The sequence below is a fragment of the Argentina anserina genome, chromosome 4 (genome assembly GCF_933775445.1).
Source record: "Argentina anserina chromosome 4, drPotAnse1.1, whole genome shotgun sequence".
Classification (NCBI taxonomy): Eukaryota; Viridiplantae; Streptophyta; class Magnoliopsida; order Rosales; family Rosaceae; genus Argentina; species Argentina anserina.
Genome location: NC_065875.1, coordinates 11,295,209 through 11,314,133, shown reverse-complemented (window position 1 = coordinate 11,314,133; position 18,925 = coordinate 11,295,209). Strand labels below are relative to the sequence as shown.

At 36.8% G+C, this 18,925-nt stretch overlaps 2 protein-coding genes and 1 non-coding gene across 3 annotated transcripts; 2 read left to right on the top strand and 1 right to left on the bottom strand.

The window, feature by feature from the left end:
- The first annotated feature begins 754 nt into the window (after window positions 1-754).
- LOC126790435 (tryptophan--tRNA ligase, cytoplasmic) lies at window positions 755-6,150 on the top strand. The gene is made up of 12 exons (XM_050516663.1): window positions 755-1,030; window positions 1,124-1,243; window positions 1,725-1,910; window positions 2,341-2,392; window positions 2,521-2,586; window positions 2,979-3,065; window positions 3,486-3,578; window positions 4,157-4,237; window positions 4,972-5,043; window positions 5,192-5,260; window positions 5,352-5,462; window positions 5,866-6,150. The coding sequence occupies exons 1-12, from the start codon at window positions 810-812 to the stop codon at window positions 5,914-5,916; spliced, it is 1,209 nt and encodes a 402-aa protein (XP_050372620.1). The 5' UTR covers window positions 755-809; the 3' UTR covers window positions 5,917-6,150.
- A 6,843-nt stretch (window positions 6,151-12,993) lies between these two features.
- On the top strand, window positions 12,994-18,925 carry LOC126790160 (serine/threonine-protein kinase SRK2A-like). Its single transcript, XM_050516313.1, has 2 exons — window positions 12,994-14,028; window positions 18,920-18,925. The coding sequence occupies exons 1-2, from the start codon at window positions 12,994-12,996 to the stop codon at window positions 18,923-18,925; spliced, it is 1,041 nt and encodes a 346-aa protein (XP_050372270.1).
- LOC126793017 (small nucleolar RNA R71) lies at window positions 17,434-17,540 on the bottom strand. Its single transcript, XR_007672003.1, has one exon. It is a non-coding gene; the product is annotated as a small nucleolar RNA R71 (small nucleolar RNA).

Sequence of the window (18,925 nt, the reverse complement as noted above, 5' to 3'; positions counted from 1 at the left end):
GTTGAAGAAGATGGTTCTTGCATCAGTGCTAACGCCACAAGTAATGATCGAGTACTCTAGCTAGCCGTCACTTTTCTATTTCACAATAGCGGTTTTTGGAGCTGGATCATATAATACATAGCTGAAATAGTTGAGTGCATTTGGCATAACCTCGATCGAGTTTGGTTTTAATTTGAACTTCGATGACTCAAACTTCTAGTAATGTTGGTTTTGTTTTTAGAAATGAGACGGAGGAGTCGAACGTCTTTGGTTGTCATGTTCCCATATATTGCTGCGCGTACACAGCCATCAACGATGGTCTCCTTGATGCAAAGAACAAGTCGAATGTGATTCATTTCAGTGTGTCAACGAGTCTAACGTGGTTAACTCATTGCAATCTCACATCTCTGAATCGTGATGGAACATTTCTTGCTGAAATTGAAGCTCAGAAGCCATTTATCAAATTCTTGATGGAGCATTTCTCGCTCCTATGTGTCCAGATGACTTTGTGCTAGAAAGGATACTTACCATAGCATTATACTCTTAATTGGCTTAGTGAAACTTTTGTTGTTGAAGGGGAATATGGCTTAATCAAATGAGTGAGCTTCTGAGCTTCAATTTTTCCGTATATAAAAAAAACAAAATGTGTTTAATTATTTAGACAAGGGAGCTTCATTGCATAGTGTCGTTTTCAGGGTTTTATCTTGTTTGCGCATGTCGTTTTAGCTGGAAAAATATATAATCGAGGAGTTAGTCAAATCCAGAGTCTCTCACTCTGACTCTCTCTCTCTGTCTCAGACCTTCACACTCCCAATCCCAATAGAGCAACAATGGAGAAGAACCAAAACAAAGAAGAAGAAGTAGAAGAAGAGCAGCAGGTTGTGAATCCATGGAAGGTTGAGGCCAAGGAAGGCGGCAAAATCGACTACGACAAGCTCATCGACCAGTTCGGCTGCCAGAGAATCGATCCCTCTCTCGTCGACCGCGTCCGCCGCCTCACCTCGCGCCCTCCCCACGTATTCCTCCGCCGCGACGTCTTCTTCGCCCACCGGTTGGGTTCCTCTCTGCAGATTCGGTTCGAAATTCGAAGCTTCTAGGGTTTTGATAATTGAATTTCTCATGTGTTTGTGATTTTGATTTGCAGGGACTTGAATGAGATTTTGGACGCGTATGAAAGAGGAGAGAAGTTTTATCTCTACACTGGGAGAGGGCCGTCCTCTGAGGCCTTGCATTTAGGGCACTTGATTCCGTTCATGTTCACGAAGTAGGGCTCTGATTGAATTTCAACTTCATTGTTTTTCGAGTTTCGAATCGGGATGTTTGTTTTGGTATTTTGATTGTTGAATTATGCTCATAGTGTTTAGAGATGGAATCAAGATGATATTTTGTTCTAGTATTACTTTTAATTAGAATCACATTGGGGGATTTTGATGAAAATGAAGTTCGACAATATCTGCTTGAAGTTGTTAGAGCTCAACATTGCAACCAGAAAGTAATAGTATGGAGGGGGATTGGATGATATGCTTTGTCTGATATTTTGATTGTCGATTTGGGCTGTAGGTGTTAAAAGATGGATGATAAAAGTAATACAAGATCTTTCAATCTGTAGAGCGTTTTTATGATCCTTGGTGTTGTTCTTTTTTGTAATGCTTTGGATTTTCTGTGGCCAGCGTGTTGTGAAGTGAATTTTTTATGGGGGGTTTTAGGTGGTTTGATAATAACAGGCTCTGTGATATTGTTTGCAGATATCTGCAGGATGCCTTTAAGGTCCCGCTCGTGATACAGCTTACCGATGATGAGAAGTGTATGTGGAAGAATATCAGCGTTGAAGAGAGCCAGAGGCTTGCGAGGGAAAATGCCAAGGACATCATTGCTTGTGGGTTTGATGTGACTAAAACTTTCATTTTCTCGGATTTCGACTATGTTGGTGGGTAAGTAACAAATCTCTTAACAAAATAAATCCCAAAGTTGAGTTGGAAGACTTCAAATCAGTGCTTATTGCGTATGTTTCTGAGTTCTTTCTGAGTTCTTGTAAACTGTGTTCTACAAGCCTTTGTTTACGTGGCTGCCCAAACGTGGAGGGTTTGTGATTTTGGGATTTTTACAAAAGCATTTACTTGTTGGCTAGAACAATATTACTGCTGTGCTCATTAAAATACTCAGTAAAGTTAAATTCGGTCAGTCTGCCAAGTACTTTATCAATAGCCATTAAGGTTTCATAGTTACTTATAAGCTTCAATAATGACTAGGAAATCTTCTTTTAATTCATTTTCTTCCAAGCCTCACAGGAGTTTGATTCACATGAATTTTTTGTGTGCATGTGTGTCACTGTTTTCTCACTGATTTTGTATTCCTGTGCAGTGCATTCTACAAAAACATGGTGAAGGTTGGAAAATGTGTCACTTATAATAAGGTGAGTACAACATTAGACCCTTGAAGAATTATCTGCGTTTCTTACTTTTCTACTACTAATATGTATTTTGTGTACCTCACTGTTCGAGATTTAGTACTGATTTTGTGAGGTTGACATTAAATGTACAGGTTGTTGGCATCTTTGGTTTTACTGGTGAAGACCATATCGGGAAAGTCAGTTTTCCTCCTGTACAGGTAATTAGCCTTGTTAAATAATGACTGAAGCTATTATCATGTGATTTTTGAAATTTTTTACTTGTCGTCTCTGGATAGATCCATGAAATGAATGAAGCAAATCACATCAGTTTTCATGCTTAACTGCATCATCATCTCAGTGTTTAGGCTTTATATTTTTCGTTTTGCCTTGCTGCCAATCAATAACGCTTGCACTAGTAAACAACTTTTGTATATATTAATTGTATGAAAACTTATATTAGTTCACGTCAATTTCCATGAATATATTTCTCTGCAACTATCACCTTGTTGTTCTATATTATATTATGGACTATCATTGTGTAAGGTGACATGGACGTCAAACTTCTGTTGGCATAAAGAGATTCAATATTTTTTGTCATGTGCTAATGCAGGCAGTGCCATCATTTCCAAGTTCATTTCCTCACCTGTTTTCTGGCAAAGATAATCTCCGCTGTTTGATACCCTGTGCCATTGACCAGGTAAACATGTTAAGGATAATTCTTGTATCTTGAAGTCACAAGCTTATACTTGCATGTATGAGAAAACCATGATAAAAGCTAATGATAAATCCATGGTAGCTTCTTGTTGCAATTTTTTTTTAAATACTTTTCAGAAACATAGCTTTATGGTATTTCCTGGAATGGCTTGTCCTCGAAGCGCTCCTTTTTTTGGCTAGAATTTAGGCAACCATCAAACCTTAAATTGTGACTCCATTTGGCAAAGAATTAATATGATGGCTGTGAGTATAAGTCCAGATAATTTTCATTTTCTTGGTTACAAGGGGGACTTAAACAAGCCCAAACAAAAGTTTAAATAATTTTTGAGGTTCTGCATTTAAATTTTATTTTTATTTTTATCTATACTAATAACTTGCCTCATCTGTTTGTGTATCTGTCCAGGATCCTTATTTCAGGATGACCCGGGATGTTGCTCCACGGCTTGGATATAACAAGCCTGCTCTTATTGAATCTTTATTCTTCCCTGCCCTCCAGGTAATGTTGCGAGTCTCAGAAATTACGTTTCATTGGGCAGTTAGATTTATTTGATGATTAATATGAGTAGTTCTCTGTACTATAATCCACTGGAACTGTTTGTGTTCCAATTCTGTCAACTGAAGTTTGATCAGTTAGTATGGCGAGGGGAAAACAATATTCTAATGTGGATGGTGGAGATAATTTGTGTATTGCACACACACAATGAACATCAATGTACGTTGTTGAATACAAAGTAATAGGACCAATATTATTAAAGAAAAGTTCATTATTGCGTAGTTTTCAAGTGGATGTGGCATGCATCATGATGATAAAATTTTGTAGTAATGTTACAGCAGACAAAAAAGAGTATATCTAATCATGGTAGGATAGTTGGTAGGATATAAATCAAAGGACAGATTGGCTTCTACAATATTGAGCTCTCTCAGCATAAATCCGTTTGTTTCCTTCCTAAATGTTTCACTGCAAAAAGCTGTATAGGGTCTCTCTGTTTAAGTGTATTGCTCGTTTATCTTATGTATGTTAATACCTATTGAAGTTATTGCTGATTATATTTATGGAATGCGAATGCTTACCAGGGAGAAACAGGAAAGATGTCAGCAAGCGACCCAAATTCAGCCATTTACGTCACTGATTCCGCAAAGGATATCAAGAGCAAGGTTTGCATATGATGTTGTCTTATGTTATTTAACTTACGTTATTGTATGGACAAAAGATGCTTGTCCAAATGCCTCTAATTGCTTTTCTGTAAATTGTTCATTATTGTTAGTTTGAGAAAGGTTTTGTCTTATGTTTCTCTATACAATTATTTAACTTACGTCATTGTATGGACAAAAGATGCGTGTCCAAATGCCTCTATTTGCTTTTCTGTAAATTGTTCATTATTGTTAGTTTGAGAAAGGTTTTCCCAAATATTTTTGTTTTCACTTTGTTGCAACATTGTGCTGATTGCTGCAGCTGGCTGATTTTATTGTTTGCACTTGTCAATACCAATGCTCTTATATGTCCAATATAAGAGCAGAGCTTCCACTTATTAAAACTACTGCATAATATTATGCATTGATGAATGTCAAAATAAGTGAGTAATATACTGAACATGGTTCTACGTCCTGGGATTTGTGTCCTTCATTTTCCAAGCCAAAATCACCATATTGTTTTCTAAGATTTGCCATTGCCAAAGCCTAGATCCCTGTCTGTCATTCTGTTTCGTTGCTTATGGGTAGATATAGAGCGTATATTGGATTCCCCGACGTTCATGGTGCCAAACTTGAGATTACATTCCAAATGATCAAAAGCTATTCAAAATTAGATAATTGATGTACATGCAGATATACTTTTTCTAAATGTTTTTCATATGATATATGTGCTAAGAAATCTGTGTGGATGTTTGCAGATAAACAAGTTTGCTTTCTCTGGAGGACGGGATACAATAGAGAAGCACAGAGAGTTGGGAGCAGATCTCGAGGTATTGTAATTGCCTTGCACACCTTGAATAGATTTTGTCCTTGCAATCACTATGAGATTGCTTATTTGTTATTTATTTAGTCCGCATCATGTATTAGTTGTTAATGCAGACTTATTGAGAATTTTTTTGTTGTATGGACATTAATCAGGTAGACATACCTTATAAATACCTGAAATTTTTTCTGGATGATGACACCGAGCTTGCTCATATAGCAAAGGTGAGATAGCTGTCCATCATGAACTCTATCCACTTTCAACAATAAGCTTGTTTGTTTTACTAACCTTTGCCTTTGCTTTGGGCACTTTTAGGAGTATGGTGCAGGCCGAATGTTGACGGGTGAAGTGAAGCAGAGGCTCATTCAAGTTTTGACAGAAATTGTGGAGAGACATTGTAGGGCAAGAGCTGCAGTCACTGATGAGGTAATTAACTATCATCCTATCAACAGTTTCCAGAATGTTAATGAAATTCAAATGATTTACCAATTCCCCAGTTATAGTTATGTCTTGGAAATGGGAAAAAGTAATTAACTAAGTACTTATAAGCTGTTATGTTGAAAGATAAGTAATTTGAACAGGTAGCTGTTTCAGTAAATTCTCATCGTGTAACATTTCTATGAATTGGCGCCTATACCAAGTTTGCGGTGAATTATAGCATGTCTGGTATCCAACTCATTTGCATCATTTTGCTGTACAAGTAGTGGATCATGTGGTCTCTATTTACCTGCATTCTTTTCTGGGCTTGCTGATCTGGTTGCAACATGCTGTTGATTATAACATCTTGAAAAGTGGAGGATATTTGTTACATCATTTTTTCTTCTCTCAGATGGTTGACGCATTCATGGCAGTGAGGCCGCTCCCAAGCATGTTCGAATAAAGCTGAGGACAATATACTACTCACAATCCTTGGTTGAAGACTTTGTCTGGTGATACTATTACAGTCTTTTAGGTTTAGATGGCATTTATTTCAGACAACTATATTCTTGTAAGTTAGCGAAACTGAATGCAAGATGAACAAGGTTAACTTTGCATGACTGATTCAGCAGTGAACCCCTTTCACCCAATAGTGATTTCAAACAAGATTGTTTCCTTTTAAAGAAGTAAATCTGACAACGATTGGGTTTTGAGGTCTCTTTTTTGTTGGAACTGGTTTGGAACCAAACCGAATCTAATCAAACCTATTTCTTCACAATTCAGTTCCAGCCAACAATCCAACATAACCTACATGCAAACCGTTTTCAAAGTTAAGTCTTTAAAACTACTAAATCAAACTACTACACTTCTAATAGCCTTACACCAAAACATTCAACTTCCAAAGTTTTTGATTTTCTATTGTTAAATTACAAACCACAATGTTTTGAATTAGAGCACGGCAAGCAGCCAAGCACATCTCCGACTTCAAATCCACGAAGCTGTACGTCAAATTGTAAATTACCACTGGATAGAATTTTAAATTATTAATAGATAGATGAAGGTTATAATAATAATAACAAAATAACAAAAAGTAGTTATATACTTCTGCTACTGCATTCTTAAATACTCCGTATGTTCTTTCAAGTAAATAAAAGGTTACAAACCAAAAAGTTGTACTAATTTCTCCTCAAGAAATGGCACAGCATTAGATGAAGTAGTATTGATTATTCACCTTTCTTTAGGCTGCACATGCATTGGATTTATATATATATATATATATATATATATATATATATATATATATATATATCTAGATATACAAGAAATATCAATTGCGGAGGCCCGTTCCAATTAAAGTCTGCGGAGGTTCAACGTGAGTCATTGGATATGGGTATCTGATACTTGAGGGTTAGGATTAGAACTAACAGTGTGGTCTTTTTAAAGTCATACAAGCGGGTTATCTTACCCATGACCCTCGTCAAAAATAAAACTCAATTAGAAGTCCCGCCCTTCACTCCTGCTCTTTTGACCCGTGCAATCGCTCTTATCCCTCCTCTCCTATTTTTCATTCACAGTACTTATATATTCATCAAATTTCATCTAATGCTTCTGAATATAAAGATACAATTCTTGTTGTGCCTTTCAATTTGGAGGACAAAGACTCATATTCTAGGTAAAGAAATGGTGATTATGATTCCTCTAAAGTTTTTGTTTCTTCTTTCTCTGTTCATGACTTTTGTTTTGGATGAGGCTTTGATTCAATCAAAGCAAATATAAAGATTTGCATCATTGGGTTTCTTTGAGCGATTATGATTGATGCATTCTAACAATAATAACATTGATAAGCTCTTTGATTGAATACCTTTTTTTCTATCATACATGGGTTTTTCTAATTTCAGTTATATCAATTCCATTGATGTTGTTGTGGGATGTTCTGTATGTTGTTTGCCATTCAATTCGTTCCATAATTATTTTTATCTGTTTTTGATTGTTTTACAATGGATTATAGGATGGAGAATATGTTTCAAGGAATAAGATTAGAAGAAATGACTCTAGGATCAATTCCATGTTCTTCTAAGACTACCGAAGTGTTTACACCTGAAGTTGCAGATGAATTTTGAAGCCTACAAGAAACCTTCAATTTAAAACAGTAGATGAACTTTAAATTTTTTACAACAAGTATGCTTTTGAAGCTGGGTTCAGTGTTCCAAGAAATTCTACTGCTAAGAGTAAAGATGGCTTGGATATTATAAGACAATAATTTTGTTGTTACAAAGAAGGGCATTCAAAGAAGAAAACCGCTCAGTCAAAAAAGCGGAAATGAATTATACGAACTAGTTGTCAAGCAAAGATTGTAGTTGTCAAGAGATATGGCTTGTATGTATTCACTCAATTTAAGGAGACTCATAACCATCCTTTGACTTCTAAAGAGAGAGTTCATTTGTTACCATCTCATCGACAAGTTTCAAATGTTACCAAATGATTCACCAATGAACTTGGACTGGTAAATATTCCAACTCACCAACAAATCAGTTTGCTTGAAGTTCAGTCAGGAGGAATTGAGAATATGGGCTGCACATGGAAATATATATACAATTATAGAAAGAGATAAGCAAGAAGAGTTGAGATGGAGATATGTTGTATGCTTATTTCTTATCACAACAACAAAATAATCCATTTTTCAATTTCAAGATAGTTGAAGACAGTAAACATAGGATCAAACATTGTTTTTGGGCAGATGCGACCTCTAGGAGGGGTTATAACTTATTTGGGGATGTTGTTATCTTTGATACAATGTACAACACCAACAAATATCAGTTGGTATTTGCACCACTACTAGGTATTAACCACCATGGCCAGACAATAATGTTTGGTCGTGGATTCTTAAGTGGAGAATCCACATAATCGTTTATTTGGCTACTTAATACCTTCTTAGAAGTAATGTCGGGAGGATGTCAGCCAAAAATGATAATTACTGATCAGGATCCTGCTATGAAGATTGCAATTGATATGGTACTTCCTAACATATTCCATAGATACTGAAGCTGGCACATATTAAATAAGTTTTTTGACAAGATAGGTGCAGTCAAATGTAATGAGTACCATGATGAATTTAAAAATTGTGTGTGGAGCTCAGAGATGACTGAAGATTTTTATAAGAAGTGGAAGGAAGTTGTTGAGAAGAGTAAGTTGAGTGACAATGGATGGCTTCAATCGATTTACGACATTTGAGCATCATGGGTGCCTGCTTACTGTAGTCACACCTTCTCCGCTGGAATGTCAAGTAGCCAACGTGTTGAAAGTTGTCATTCATTTTTCAAAAAACATGTTGATCACATAATTCGTTACTAGACTTTGTGATTCGCTTCAATAGAGGACTGGTGCATCAACATCACCAAGAGTTTGTTTCTACTCATATTGATTTGAATCAAGTCCCTCCGTTGAGTACTCCTCATCCCATTGAATCTCAAATGTCTAAATTTTATACTTGTGCAAGTTTCCAAGAATTTCAAAGCGAGTTCTACATCAACTTTTTCAATTACATATTTCAATTTCTGAGGGAGGATGAGGATCAAAAAGTGTACTTAGTCAAGAAAAGAAGTGATCAGATTCAAAGGCATCGGGAAATTGTTTATGAGAAGAGTACAGATCTTGCTTCATGTACTTGCAAAAAATTTGAAAGTGAAGGAATCCCTTGTAGGCATATCTTGTTATACTTGTTAAAAGTTCAAGAGATAGAATATTTGCATGACCAATACATTATGAAGAGATGGACTCAGAGTGCAATTGCTGATGTAGTTAAGGACATAGATGGTATGCAGATTACGAATACAAATGCATTGGTGGTGAAGCGTAGTAAATTATTTTTATCATGCTTCACTTGTTATTGACAAAGTGCTTACAAGTCATGGTGAAGCTTAGACCTTGTTTGTGGAGGCTCTTGATAATGTTCTTGATAAGCTCAAACAAATGCAAATCAGTAGTAGTGGAAGTGCAAGTACAAGTAAGAAGTTGCCATGTGATGTTCAACATAGGTACAATGAGCCAAATAAAGTCAAAGCAAAGAGTTTTGGGAAAAGGCCTAAGAAAAAGAAAGAGCAGGGAAAGAGAAAGAGAAGTAGTACAAGAAGTGTCATGGATGTGGTATATATGGCCAGTCACATGATAAACGAAATTGTAAGGCTCTTACTACCCTTTAAGAGAGGTATATTATGTAATATATTGTTAATTTTTTGTATTTTATCTACTTTCTTGTCCCCTACATATTTTTAGCTAATTAGTTGTTGGTTCTATGTAGTTCTCTTCTTGAAAGATCTATAGACCAGGAGTCAAGTTCCTGTGATGAAGAAGATGATTTATGTAGTTTTTTTTTTGTTTGCTTCAGTTTGCAACAGTTTTTTTCTAGTGAGATGAAAAATGATAGTTCGTTTGAACTGCATATTGTAACATCAATTAGGATGATTGGAGATATATATTAGTTGTGTTTAGCTTTTATAACAGATGATTATTCAACTTATTCTCTCTCTTTTTTGCTTTTTCTGTTTTTGTCTAAGCAAAACTTTCACTGAGAAAGGAATATCTATCATATTTGGACGAGATAATGGAATCATGAGTTAAATTTAATTAACAACATGTATTGCTATAAGGTACATGTATATTTAAGAGTAAACTTGATTTTTGTCTCTGAATTTGCATCTATATAAAAGCAACACAAACATAGTTGTGTAAATCTAAATGACAATAACAATGTTATTAATCCAGTAATCCATCATTCCATCTAGCTACTTTCATTAAAAACTAGGGGCAGCTGCACCCTTGGAAACTCCAATTCAATCTTCCATAATATGATGATTGTATAACATAAGGACTGTATCTGACTTTGGGAATCATTCATGTAATCTTCACAATCAAAACAATCCAAGTCTCATATGTGTTAGAGACTTCAATCCCAAGATTGAATAAGGCATGGCACCAGTACGCTTTAAAATTTGCAACCATTTCCAAGAATAAACAACAATGTCACTCCAAAATAGTACTTTTTGGAAAATGGTAAAACTTAACATAACAGTATCAAGGAATACATTACCAAAGTGGATAATGAAATCAATATATAAGCAATATAGTTACTCAACTTTTTAAACGAAACATGCAACTACTATGATGTCAAAGAATGGAACTACACCAAAAACATTATGAATTGACTCAAATGAAAGACAACGAATTGTTGTCCAGCCCTCAAATTAGAGGTGGTAAATGGGCCGAAAAGCCCGAGCCCGAACCGACCCGTTAAAAGTCGGCCCAACACGGTCCAAGCCCGTTAGCGGCATGGCACAAGCCAGTTATTGTAATGGGCCGGACCATTTTGAGCTCAGCACGGCTCGGACACGATAAATTCATGGGTCGGCCCGTTAAACACATAATTTTATATAAATATTTAAACAATTATCATTATTACACTTAAATATTATAACTTTTAAATTAAAATTTCTTGATTATTTCATTATTTTAACTACAATATTTCACAAATATTATCAAAGTAGTGAAGAAAACGTCATTGTTTTGACATATATAACGTTTTAAAAATAAAATTATATAATATGTTGAAGTATTTTATTTATTTTACTATTCTAAATAAATATATAAAACAAATATTCTAATTACATAATATATTTTTTATTGTAATTGTATCTTATAATGCTAATGGGCTAACACCATAATTGAGCATATCGTTCTGGATCCCTTCGATTTCTTGCTCCTGTTTCTTAGGTACCTCCATTCTTTTTTGATTTTGTTCTCTGGATCGCTCTACATCATGTATTTATGGAACTCAATAGTCTATATAATCATTCTCGACTTTTATTTTCGACGCGGATCATGAGTAAGATAACCCGCCCATATCACTTTAAAAAGACCAAATTCTATTAATTCTAATCTCAGTACTTCAGTGTCACTTGACTAGATCCAACGGCTGACGTATCCGCAGATATTAATTGGAACGGACCCCCGTAACTGAGAAATCATTTATATATATATATATATATATATATATATATATATCAGGGTCCTTCCACAAGGTGATCCATTTTTTGGGTCTTTTAAAGGAATAACTCACTTGACCAAAGTTTTGATCACATTTCAACATCTCCACCGTTCAACATTTAGATTCTAATGTGTAGATAACCTTTGTAAACTTTCAGCCAAAATGGAGGTGTTCAAGGCATTCAAAACTGAGATTTAAACTTATAAGAAACGGTTCAGATTTGACAGATTTGGTGCGTCCATTACTTTCACCAAGTTTGATACCTTAGCGATCACCATTTTGGTTGAAATTTTACAGAGGTGATCTACACATTAATATCTAAATGTTAAACGGTGGAGATGTTGAAATGTAACTAAAAAGTTGGTCAAGTGAGAAGGACTCTAATATATAATCTCTTAGTGGAAGGACTCATATATATATATATATATATATATATATATATATCATATTATGCTATAGCTTTCTGGGTTTTGATCATATGGTAACGTACTGTTAATCCCGATCAGCGCACTCATTCGAATAATGAAAGAGTTTTGTTCTAAAACATGAATTATAAGGGTATTGAACCTCTGAGTTTCAGTAAACTAATGGAGCATAATGGAATAAGTGCTTGATTAATTAGTACCTGGTAAAGCCCTAGCCCCTAGCCTCCTACTACAGGTCTAAACCGTCGGCCATGCTCTCGGGTATAGCCATAATAATGCTTAATAATTATAAACAAGTACTGCATGTAAATGATGTAATGCATGCAACTAGCTAGCCATGCATATGAAATGTGATTACTGCCTATATGAACAAGTCCTTATTTTACAGTGCTATAGCTAGCGTCTATATATTCTTTTTGGGAAAAGATACAATTAAAATGTTATGGTAGATACAGAGATGCGTATACTAAGTTATGGTGGGATCATGAATTCATGATCATCATATTATTCATATATAATCAGAAATTAAAAGTTGTTTCTTTTTTATGATATTATGCCAGTTCACGTCGTGTATCAATAGTCCCACTACACGCTAAAGATTGAAGCAGAGAAAATTAACTTTTAGGGACGAATTCAGTTTGATATTTAGTCATAATTAACTCTGGACTTCTAAAGTCGAATTTTTTTTTTTTGAGAAGTTCTAAAGTCGATTCTTTTCCCTTTCTTCTAAGGAAAAGAGTCTTGCAAAACAACACCGACACTTGTTGTTTTTTTTTTTGATACTTATATAGTGGCTAGTTTGTTCTCATGAACAGCTTAATTAGTATATGACTAAAATGCCCTTCGTATTGGAATAGGATTCCGGTGGTGACTTGGTTAGTACGGAAGGAAGTTATTTCTAAATTATAAATAGGGCTTACGGACTCCACTGAATGAGTTACTAATCTTCTTCGAAACTTTAGTGGAGTGTGGGAGTGATCTCTGCGCTAGGGTTCCAATTTTTGGGTTAGGTTACAGTTGGAGATCAAGATCAAGGTTTAGGGCATAGGGTCTTGTTTTCCAAATTAAGAGAACAATGGAGAAGTATGAGGCTGTCAGGGATATAGGATCTGGCTCATATGGCGTCGCCAAGCTCATGAGGAACAAAGAAACTAAGGAGCTGGTCGCCATGAAATACATCAAGCGCGGCAGCAAGATTGATGAGAACGTTGCCAGAGAAATCATCAACCACAGATCACTTCGCCATCCAAACATCATTCGCTTCCAACAGGTTCTTTTGACACCTACGCATCTTGTCATCGTTATGGAGTATGCCGCAGGCGGCGAGCTATTTCAGAGAGTTCGCAATTTTGAAATGTTCTGTGAAGACGAGGCCAGGTACTTTTACCAGCAGCTTATCTCAGGTGTTAGCTACTGTCATTCTCAGCAAATCTGCCATAGAGATTTGAAGCTGGAGAATACCTTGCTTGATGGAAGCCCGGCCCCGTGCGTCAAGATTTGTGATTTTGGTTATTCTAAGTCGACACGGCATTCAAGACAGAAGTCCCTTGTGGGAACTCCGTTGTATATTGCACCTGAGGTGCTTTCTAAGAAAGAATATGACGGCAAGATGGCGGATGTGTGGTCATGTGGAGTGAGTTTGTATGTGATGCTGATGGGAGCACACCCATTTGAAGACCGAAAAGATCCACTGAATTACAGAGAAGCGTTTAAGCGAATAAAGGCTGTGGAGTACAAGATCCCCAACCATGTTCACATCTCTCAAGATTGTAGACATCTCCTCTCTCGCATTTTTGTTGCAGATCCAGCAAGGAGGATCACCATTGAAGAGATCAAGAAGCACCCTTGGTTCTTGAAGAACTTGCCGAGAGGGCTTACGAAAGAAGCCCAAACTATACTCTACAGAGAAGAAAACCAAACCTCTTCCCTGCAAAGTGTTGAAGAAATCATGAAGATAGTTCAAGAAGCCAAAAATATTCCTCCCCCAGATTCCCGATGGGTTGGAGGCTGTGGCTGGGAAGGACGGGAAGATGGAGATGCAAAGGGTAAGGTAAAGGAGGGCAACCTCAAGAAGACAAATATCAAAAAACAGCCAAAGAAGCACATCAAAGTGAAGAATCACGTGTTGTCTCGGATGATCAGTATCTGAGAAACCAAGAAGGTTGGTGTCTTCGTAGCTGAGAATGTTGTCAAGGCATAAACCATTCTTTTATTTATAGTTATAACAAGAATGTAACACAAATTAGAAAGTTGCAGTAATTTAATGAAGAAATGGCACGGCAATGATCTATGACATTGATACGATCTCTTACTATAGCTAGGTTGATTGAATTTTTAGTTGGAATTTTAGTTATGCATTAGCTTTCTAGGTTTAATTATCTGGCAAATGTTATATATGTATGCGTGCGCAGAATTGTTCAAGGTTTACTCACTTCGGTTTGGATAATGAAAGACTTTTGTTTCTAAAAGATGAATGATGAATGAACGTATTCAAATTGGAGTCCTGAGTTTCAGTAAGAAAAAGAAAAAAGAAATGGTGTATTCCATTGTGTGATTGGGACTAACAAATGAAGGATAATGCTATAGGTGTTGATAGGAGCACAAAGTGTGACGTTCTTAATGTTTATATGCCGTATTCTTATGCTTTGTTACTTCTTATTTAGTTGGTTTAGTATCATATTTGTCATTTCTATGTTTTAAGGAGAGCTATTTCGAATTTTGAATGAATTGATGATGAAATTGTTCTAAGTGTTAGAACTCCTTATTGAGCTAGGATTCCTTACTCGACTATGATTCTACTTTCCTATTTTCATTCTTTCCTATTCCTTAATCGACGATTTCTTTTCAGGAAAGACAAATCATATTTGAAAAGGAAGAAGAGTTGTCGAGATGCATTCCTAGTTGAACAAGGAAATCATGTTCGAGTTGAAGAAGGAGAAGAGGAGGCCGGCCTAGCTACTCCTAGTTGGACCAAGAGATGATGCCATGCAGCCCTTATGTGATCTCCCTATTGGACTTGGTTTCCTACATCAAGTTGGATATGGAGTACATGAATCAAAATCCATAACAAAGAGGATTTCAGTTTCCCAATTAGTTTCTATCTCCTTATGGGACGGCAAGATGGCTTCCTAGACTCCTATATATAGAGGCTCGGCCTCCCCATATTTTTATCATCAACCTTGCATACAAAGCACAAGCCTAGAGCTGCCGAATCCATCCCTCACCCTTCCAAGAAATCCTAAAACCGATTCCATCATTCCCCAGCAATCAATAGCCTTCAAGCACGTTTGTGAAGAAGGTTTCATCCATAGAAGTCACGGCTATACACTTGTGGATTGCTTGATTTATAAAGTGTAACCATGATTCACTCTTTGTTTCAATTCGGTTTTTAGGTTTTTCTTGTTCTTGGATGAGCTTGCGATTTGTGTAGTGTAATCTTGTTTCAATTTTTTCTATGACATAGCTACTTGATTCAATTTATATAAAGGATTCGAAATTATGTTTTGGTTTTATGAAGTTTCTGTTTTGGTTTCTGCCGAGTTTGATTCAGGATCAATTTCGATTTCTAAGTGTTATGACTATGCTTGTAGCATGATATTTAGGTTGTTGGATTAAAGACTTATGCTAAGAACATGTTTATCTTTTCTATATGATTTTCGAATTGCATGGTTGTTGGTTAAGTAAGTGACATACTTGATGAATTCAATGTGCATGGCTTTGGAATTACATGATAAAGATGAATATGTTAGATTTCGATTATGGCTGCTTGGTAGTGATTGAATGTGTTAAGTGTTTATGTGTTTAGGTTACTGCTTAGGACTCTAATTACATGATCCATCCTTAGTTGTTCAATATATGGTCTCGGCATGATTCTAAAAGAAGTCATAGAGCTTGTTTCGATTCTCTTGTATGAATTGTTTTGGTGATTGCTTATGTGTTGGTTGGTTGATCACATGTATATATTAGTTTAGGATTTATTTACTGTTTTTATAACTCAATCCGAATCTATAACAAACTTTTTATATCTTTATGAATTCGTGTTAAATGTTTGTGATTCTAAGCCCTGGCTGGATCCCCGGTTTGTGAATGATACCCTCTTACTTTATACTACTAACGATGCTTACATGGTTAAATATTGATGTCAAGTAATCGAGCATTCATCAAATGGCGCCGTTGCCGGGGATCCATAAGAGATGGATCCCTAACTTTTAAATGCGAATTCATTGTTTATATTGTACATTTGTATATTCTTATCTTGTTTCGTTGTACATATAGTAATGTATCTTAGGTTGTTGTTTTGGTGCTTGAGTGAATGAATGTTGTAGGTTGTAAATGGAACGGAATAGGTAAAGTCCCTTTTGTTAATATTAGCCTTAACCCTTCATGCTAGCTCTCGAGTTTGCATGAGGTCGAGGGCGATTTTTATTAACACTTGGAGATTTGTCTAACACACAAGGTTAAGTCCAGCTGAGTAAGGGGCACGCTCTCTTATTACTCTGGTGCATGGGACCAAAATTGGATCTCAGAGAACTAATGACTGACATACATCTCGGTGATGGAGTCGATAGAGAGTTCGCTCTCCGTAGTTCAACAAATGAGTCCTACCATGTTCACTATCTCTAATTGAGCTACAAGGCCTTCTGAAACAAAGACTTGATCTTGTGTCTAGGCATCCATACTTAGGCCGCACGTCTACCTTGGTTTACAACTTAGAATCAATCGATCGTTCAATCATTGAAATGGCAAAAAGAAATTGTGAATTGTATGAACTTTTGTAAACGTAAAGAACTAACTCTTTGTAAACATAGTTGCCGTGCCCTTCCCCATAAGTGTGCGTGTGTGTGACTAAGGGAAGGCACGAATTATATGTGTTCATTGTGTATTCTTCAATGCTAACTCTTTAACTTTCGTACAACAGGTACTATGCATGTCCGAAATTTCTAAGAGAACACAAGAGCTCAAGGATTGAATTCAAGTACTTAGAGATTTAAACAACTCTTTCATAAGTGGACCTTTAAATTTCGAAACATCTCCAAGCAATTCAATCTTAAACTCTTCACCTAGATCAGAAGAAGAGGAGGATCTTTCATTCCCCTTCATCTTCAATTCAGACTTAGACACAATTGCGGACCGTGACATAATTCATGTTGGTGCTCCAATGGCACTCAAGAATGCATTCATTCCCACCACCCCTGAATCACCTTCATGCATTGCTTTCACTCCACCTGATGAAGCTAACTTCTCCATTCCGGTTTAATTGCTTGGCCAGCTGCCTAAGTACTCTGGTTCTTCAATGGAAGACCCTAATGTTTACCTTAGGGAGTTCTTGGACATTTGCAAGCTCCAATCGATTCATCATCTTTCTCAAGAAGACTTGAGGTTGCTTTTGTTTCCATTTACCCTTCAGGATGATGCTAAACATTGGTTGTACTCTTTGCCTACATGAATCATCACCACATGGGATGAAATGACTAAGAGGTTCTTGAAGCAATTCTTCCCTGCTCAACTCACGAAAAGACTTAGGAGGGAGATTCAGAACTTCACTCAAAAGGATGATGATTCACTCTATGAGGCTTGGGAGGAATTTCAGGAACTACAAAGGAAGTGCCCTCACCATGGTATTTCGTTGGATGACTTGGTGCAATTCTTCTATGAAGGACTCGGCACCACCAATAAGAGCATGGTGGACTCGGCACCACCAATAATTCATGAACAAGACCGGTCAAGAAGCTTACACCTTGATTGATGACTTGGCTGACAACAATTGCCAATTTAGTTCCAAGGAGAAGAGAGGAAGCAAGAGCCGTGGGGTGTATGATGTTGATGCAAGGAATCAGATGGCTACTTTGGAAAGGAAGCTTGACATTCTAGTCAAGGCATTCAATGGTTCGAGCATCAACAATCAAGCATGTGGCATTTGTTCTTTCAAAGATCACACAACTGAAAATTGTCCAAATGGTGCAATGACTGAAGAAGAGTTGAACTTTATGGGGCAACAAAGGCCTAGGTACGATCCATTCTCGAACACATACAACCCTGGACTTAGAGATCATCCAAATTTTCGTTAGAGCAACAATGCTCAACCATCCAATGCTCAAGGTCAAGGACCTCGTCCTTCAGGTTTGTTTGCGAGGCCTCAGGTACCTCAAGGTTCTGCTCCCTTTAACTCTAATGTTCATGGTTCGAATAATGCATCTTCACCTAACTATGATGAACTTTTGAAGTCTCTTGCTCAAGGACAACAAAATCTAAACTCTGCTACTCAAGCTTTAGTTACAGGTCAACAAGCTCATTCTAAGGACATAAACGAGCTTAAGAAGCAGATGGGACATGTGATCGATTTCATGGGCAAGATCCATGAAGGAGGAAAGTTGCCGAGCCAAACTGAGCCTAATCCTAACGTGAAGGCTATGATGACAAGAAGTGGGAGGATCTCGGATGCTCCATTGCAGCAACACAAGAAGGCCGTGCCTTCTAAAGGAAAAGAGGCCGAGAGTTTCAATGTCAAGGACTTAGAGAAGAACCCTGCCTCCTCTAAGGCAAATGATGCCGTGCCCCTACCACAAGGAGATCATGCCGTGCATGACAAAGGTAAGGATCCTAACTCTAGTGGTTTGGTTTCAACTAATGATCTTCCTCGTGTTCCCTTCCCTAGTAGATTTGCAAAGCAAAAGAAGGATGACTCTGATCAAGCCATGCTCGACATTTTCAAGAAAGTGGAAGTGAACATGCCTCTTATTGAAAATGCATACAACAAAATCCTAGGTATGCTAAGTTTTTGAAAGAATTGTGCACCAACAAGAGGATGACTCGAGAGAAGGAGGTTGTCACAATGAGTGAGACGGTTTCTGCCGTGCTCCAAAGGAAGCTACCACCAAAGCTTATGGATCCAGGGAGTTTTTCTATCCCTTGTACAATCGGAAACATGACATTTGAGAAGATAATGCTAGACTTAGGTGCATCTATTAATGTAATGCCGTATTATATCTATGAGGACCTAGGTCTAG

Bases quoted from the DNA above. Each gene is read 5' to 3' on its own strand.
- LOC126790160 (XM_050516313.1), top strand. From the start codon at position 12,994: ATGGAGAAGTATGAGGCTGTCAGGGATATAGGATCTGGCTCATATGGC.
- LOC126790435 (XM_050516663.1), top strand. From the start codon at position 810: ATGGAGAAGAACCAAAACAAAGAAGAAGAAGTAGAAGAAGAGCAGCAG. The intron at 1,911-2,340 runs GTAAGTAACAAA...ATTCCTGTGCAG, and splicing joins GATTTCGACTATGTTGGTGG to TGCATTCTACAAAAACATGG. The intron at 3,579-4,156 runs GTAATGTTGCGA...AATGCTTACCAG, and splicing joins TATTCTTCCCTGCCCTCCAG to GGAGAAACAGGAAAGATGTC.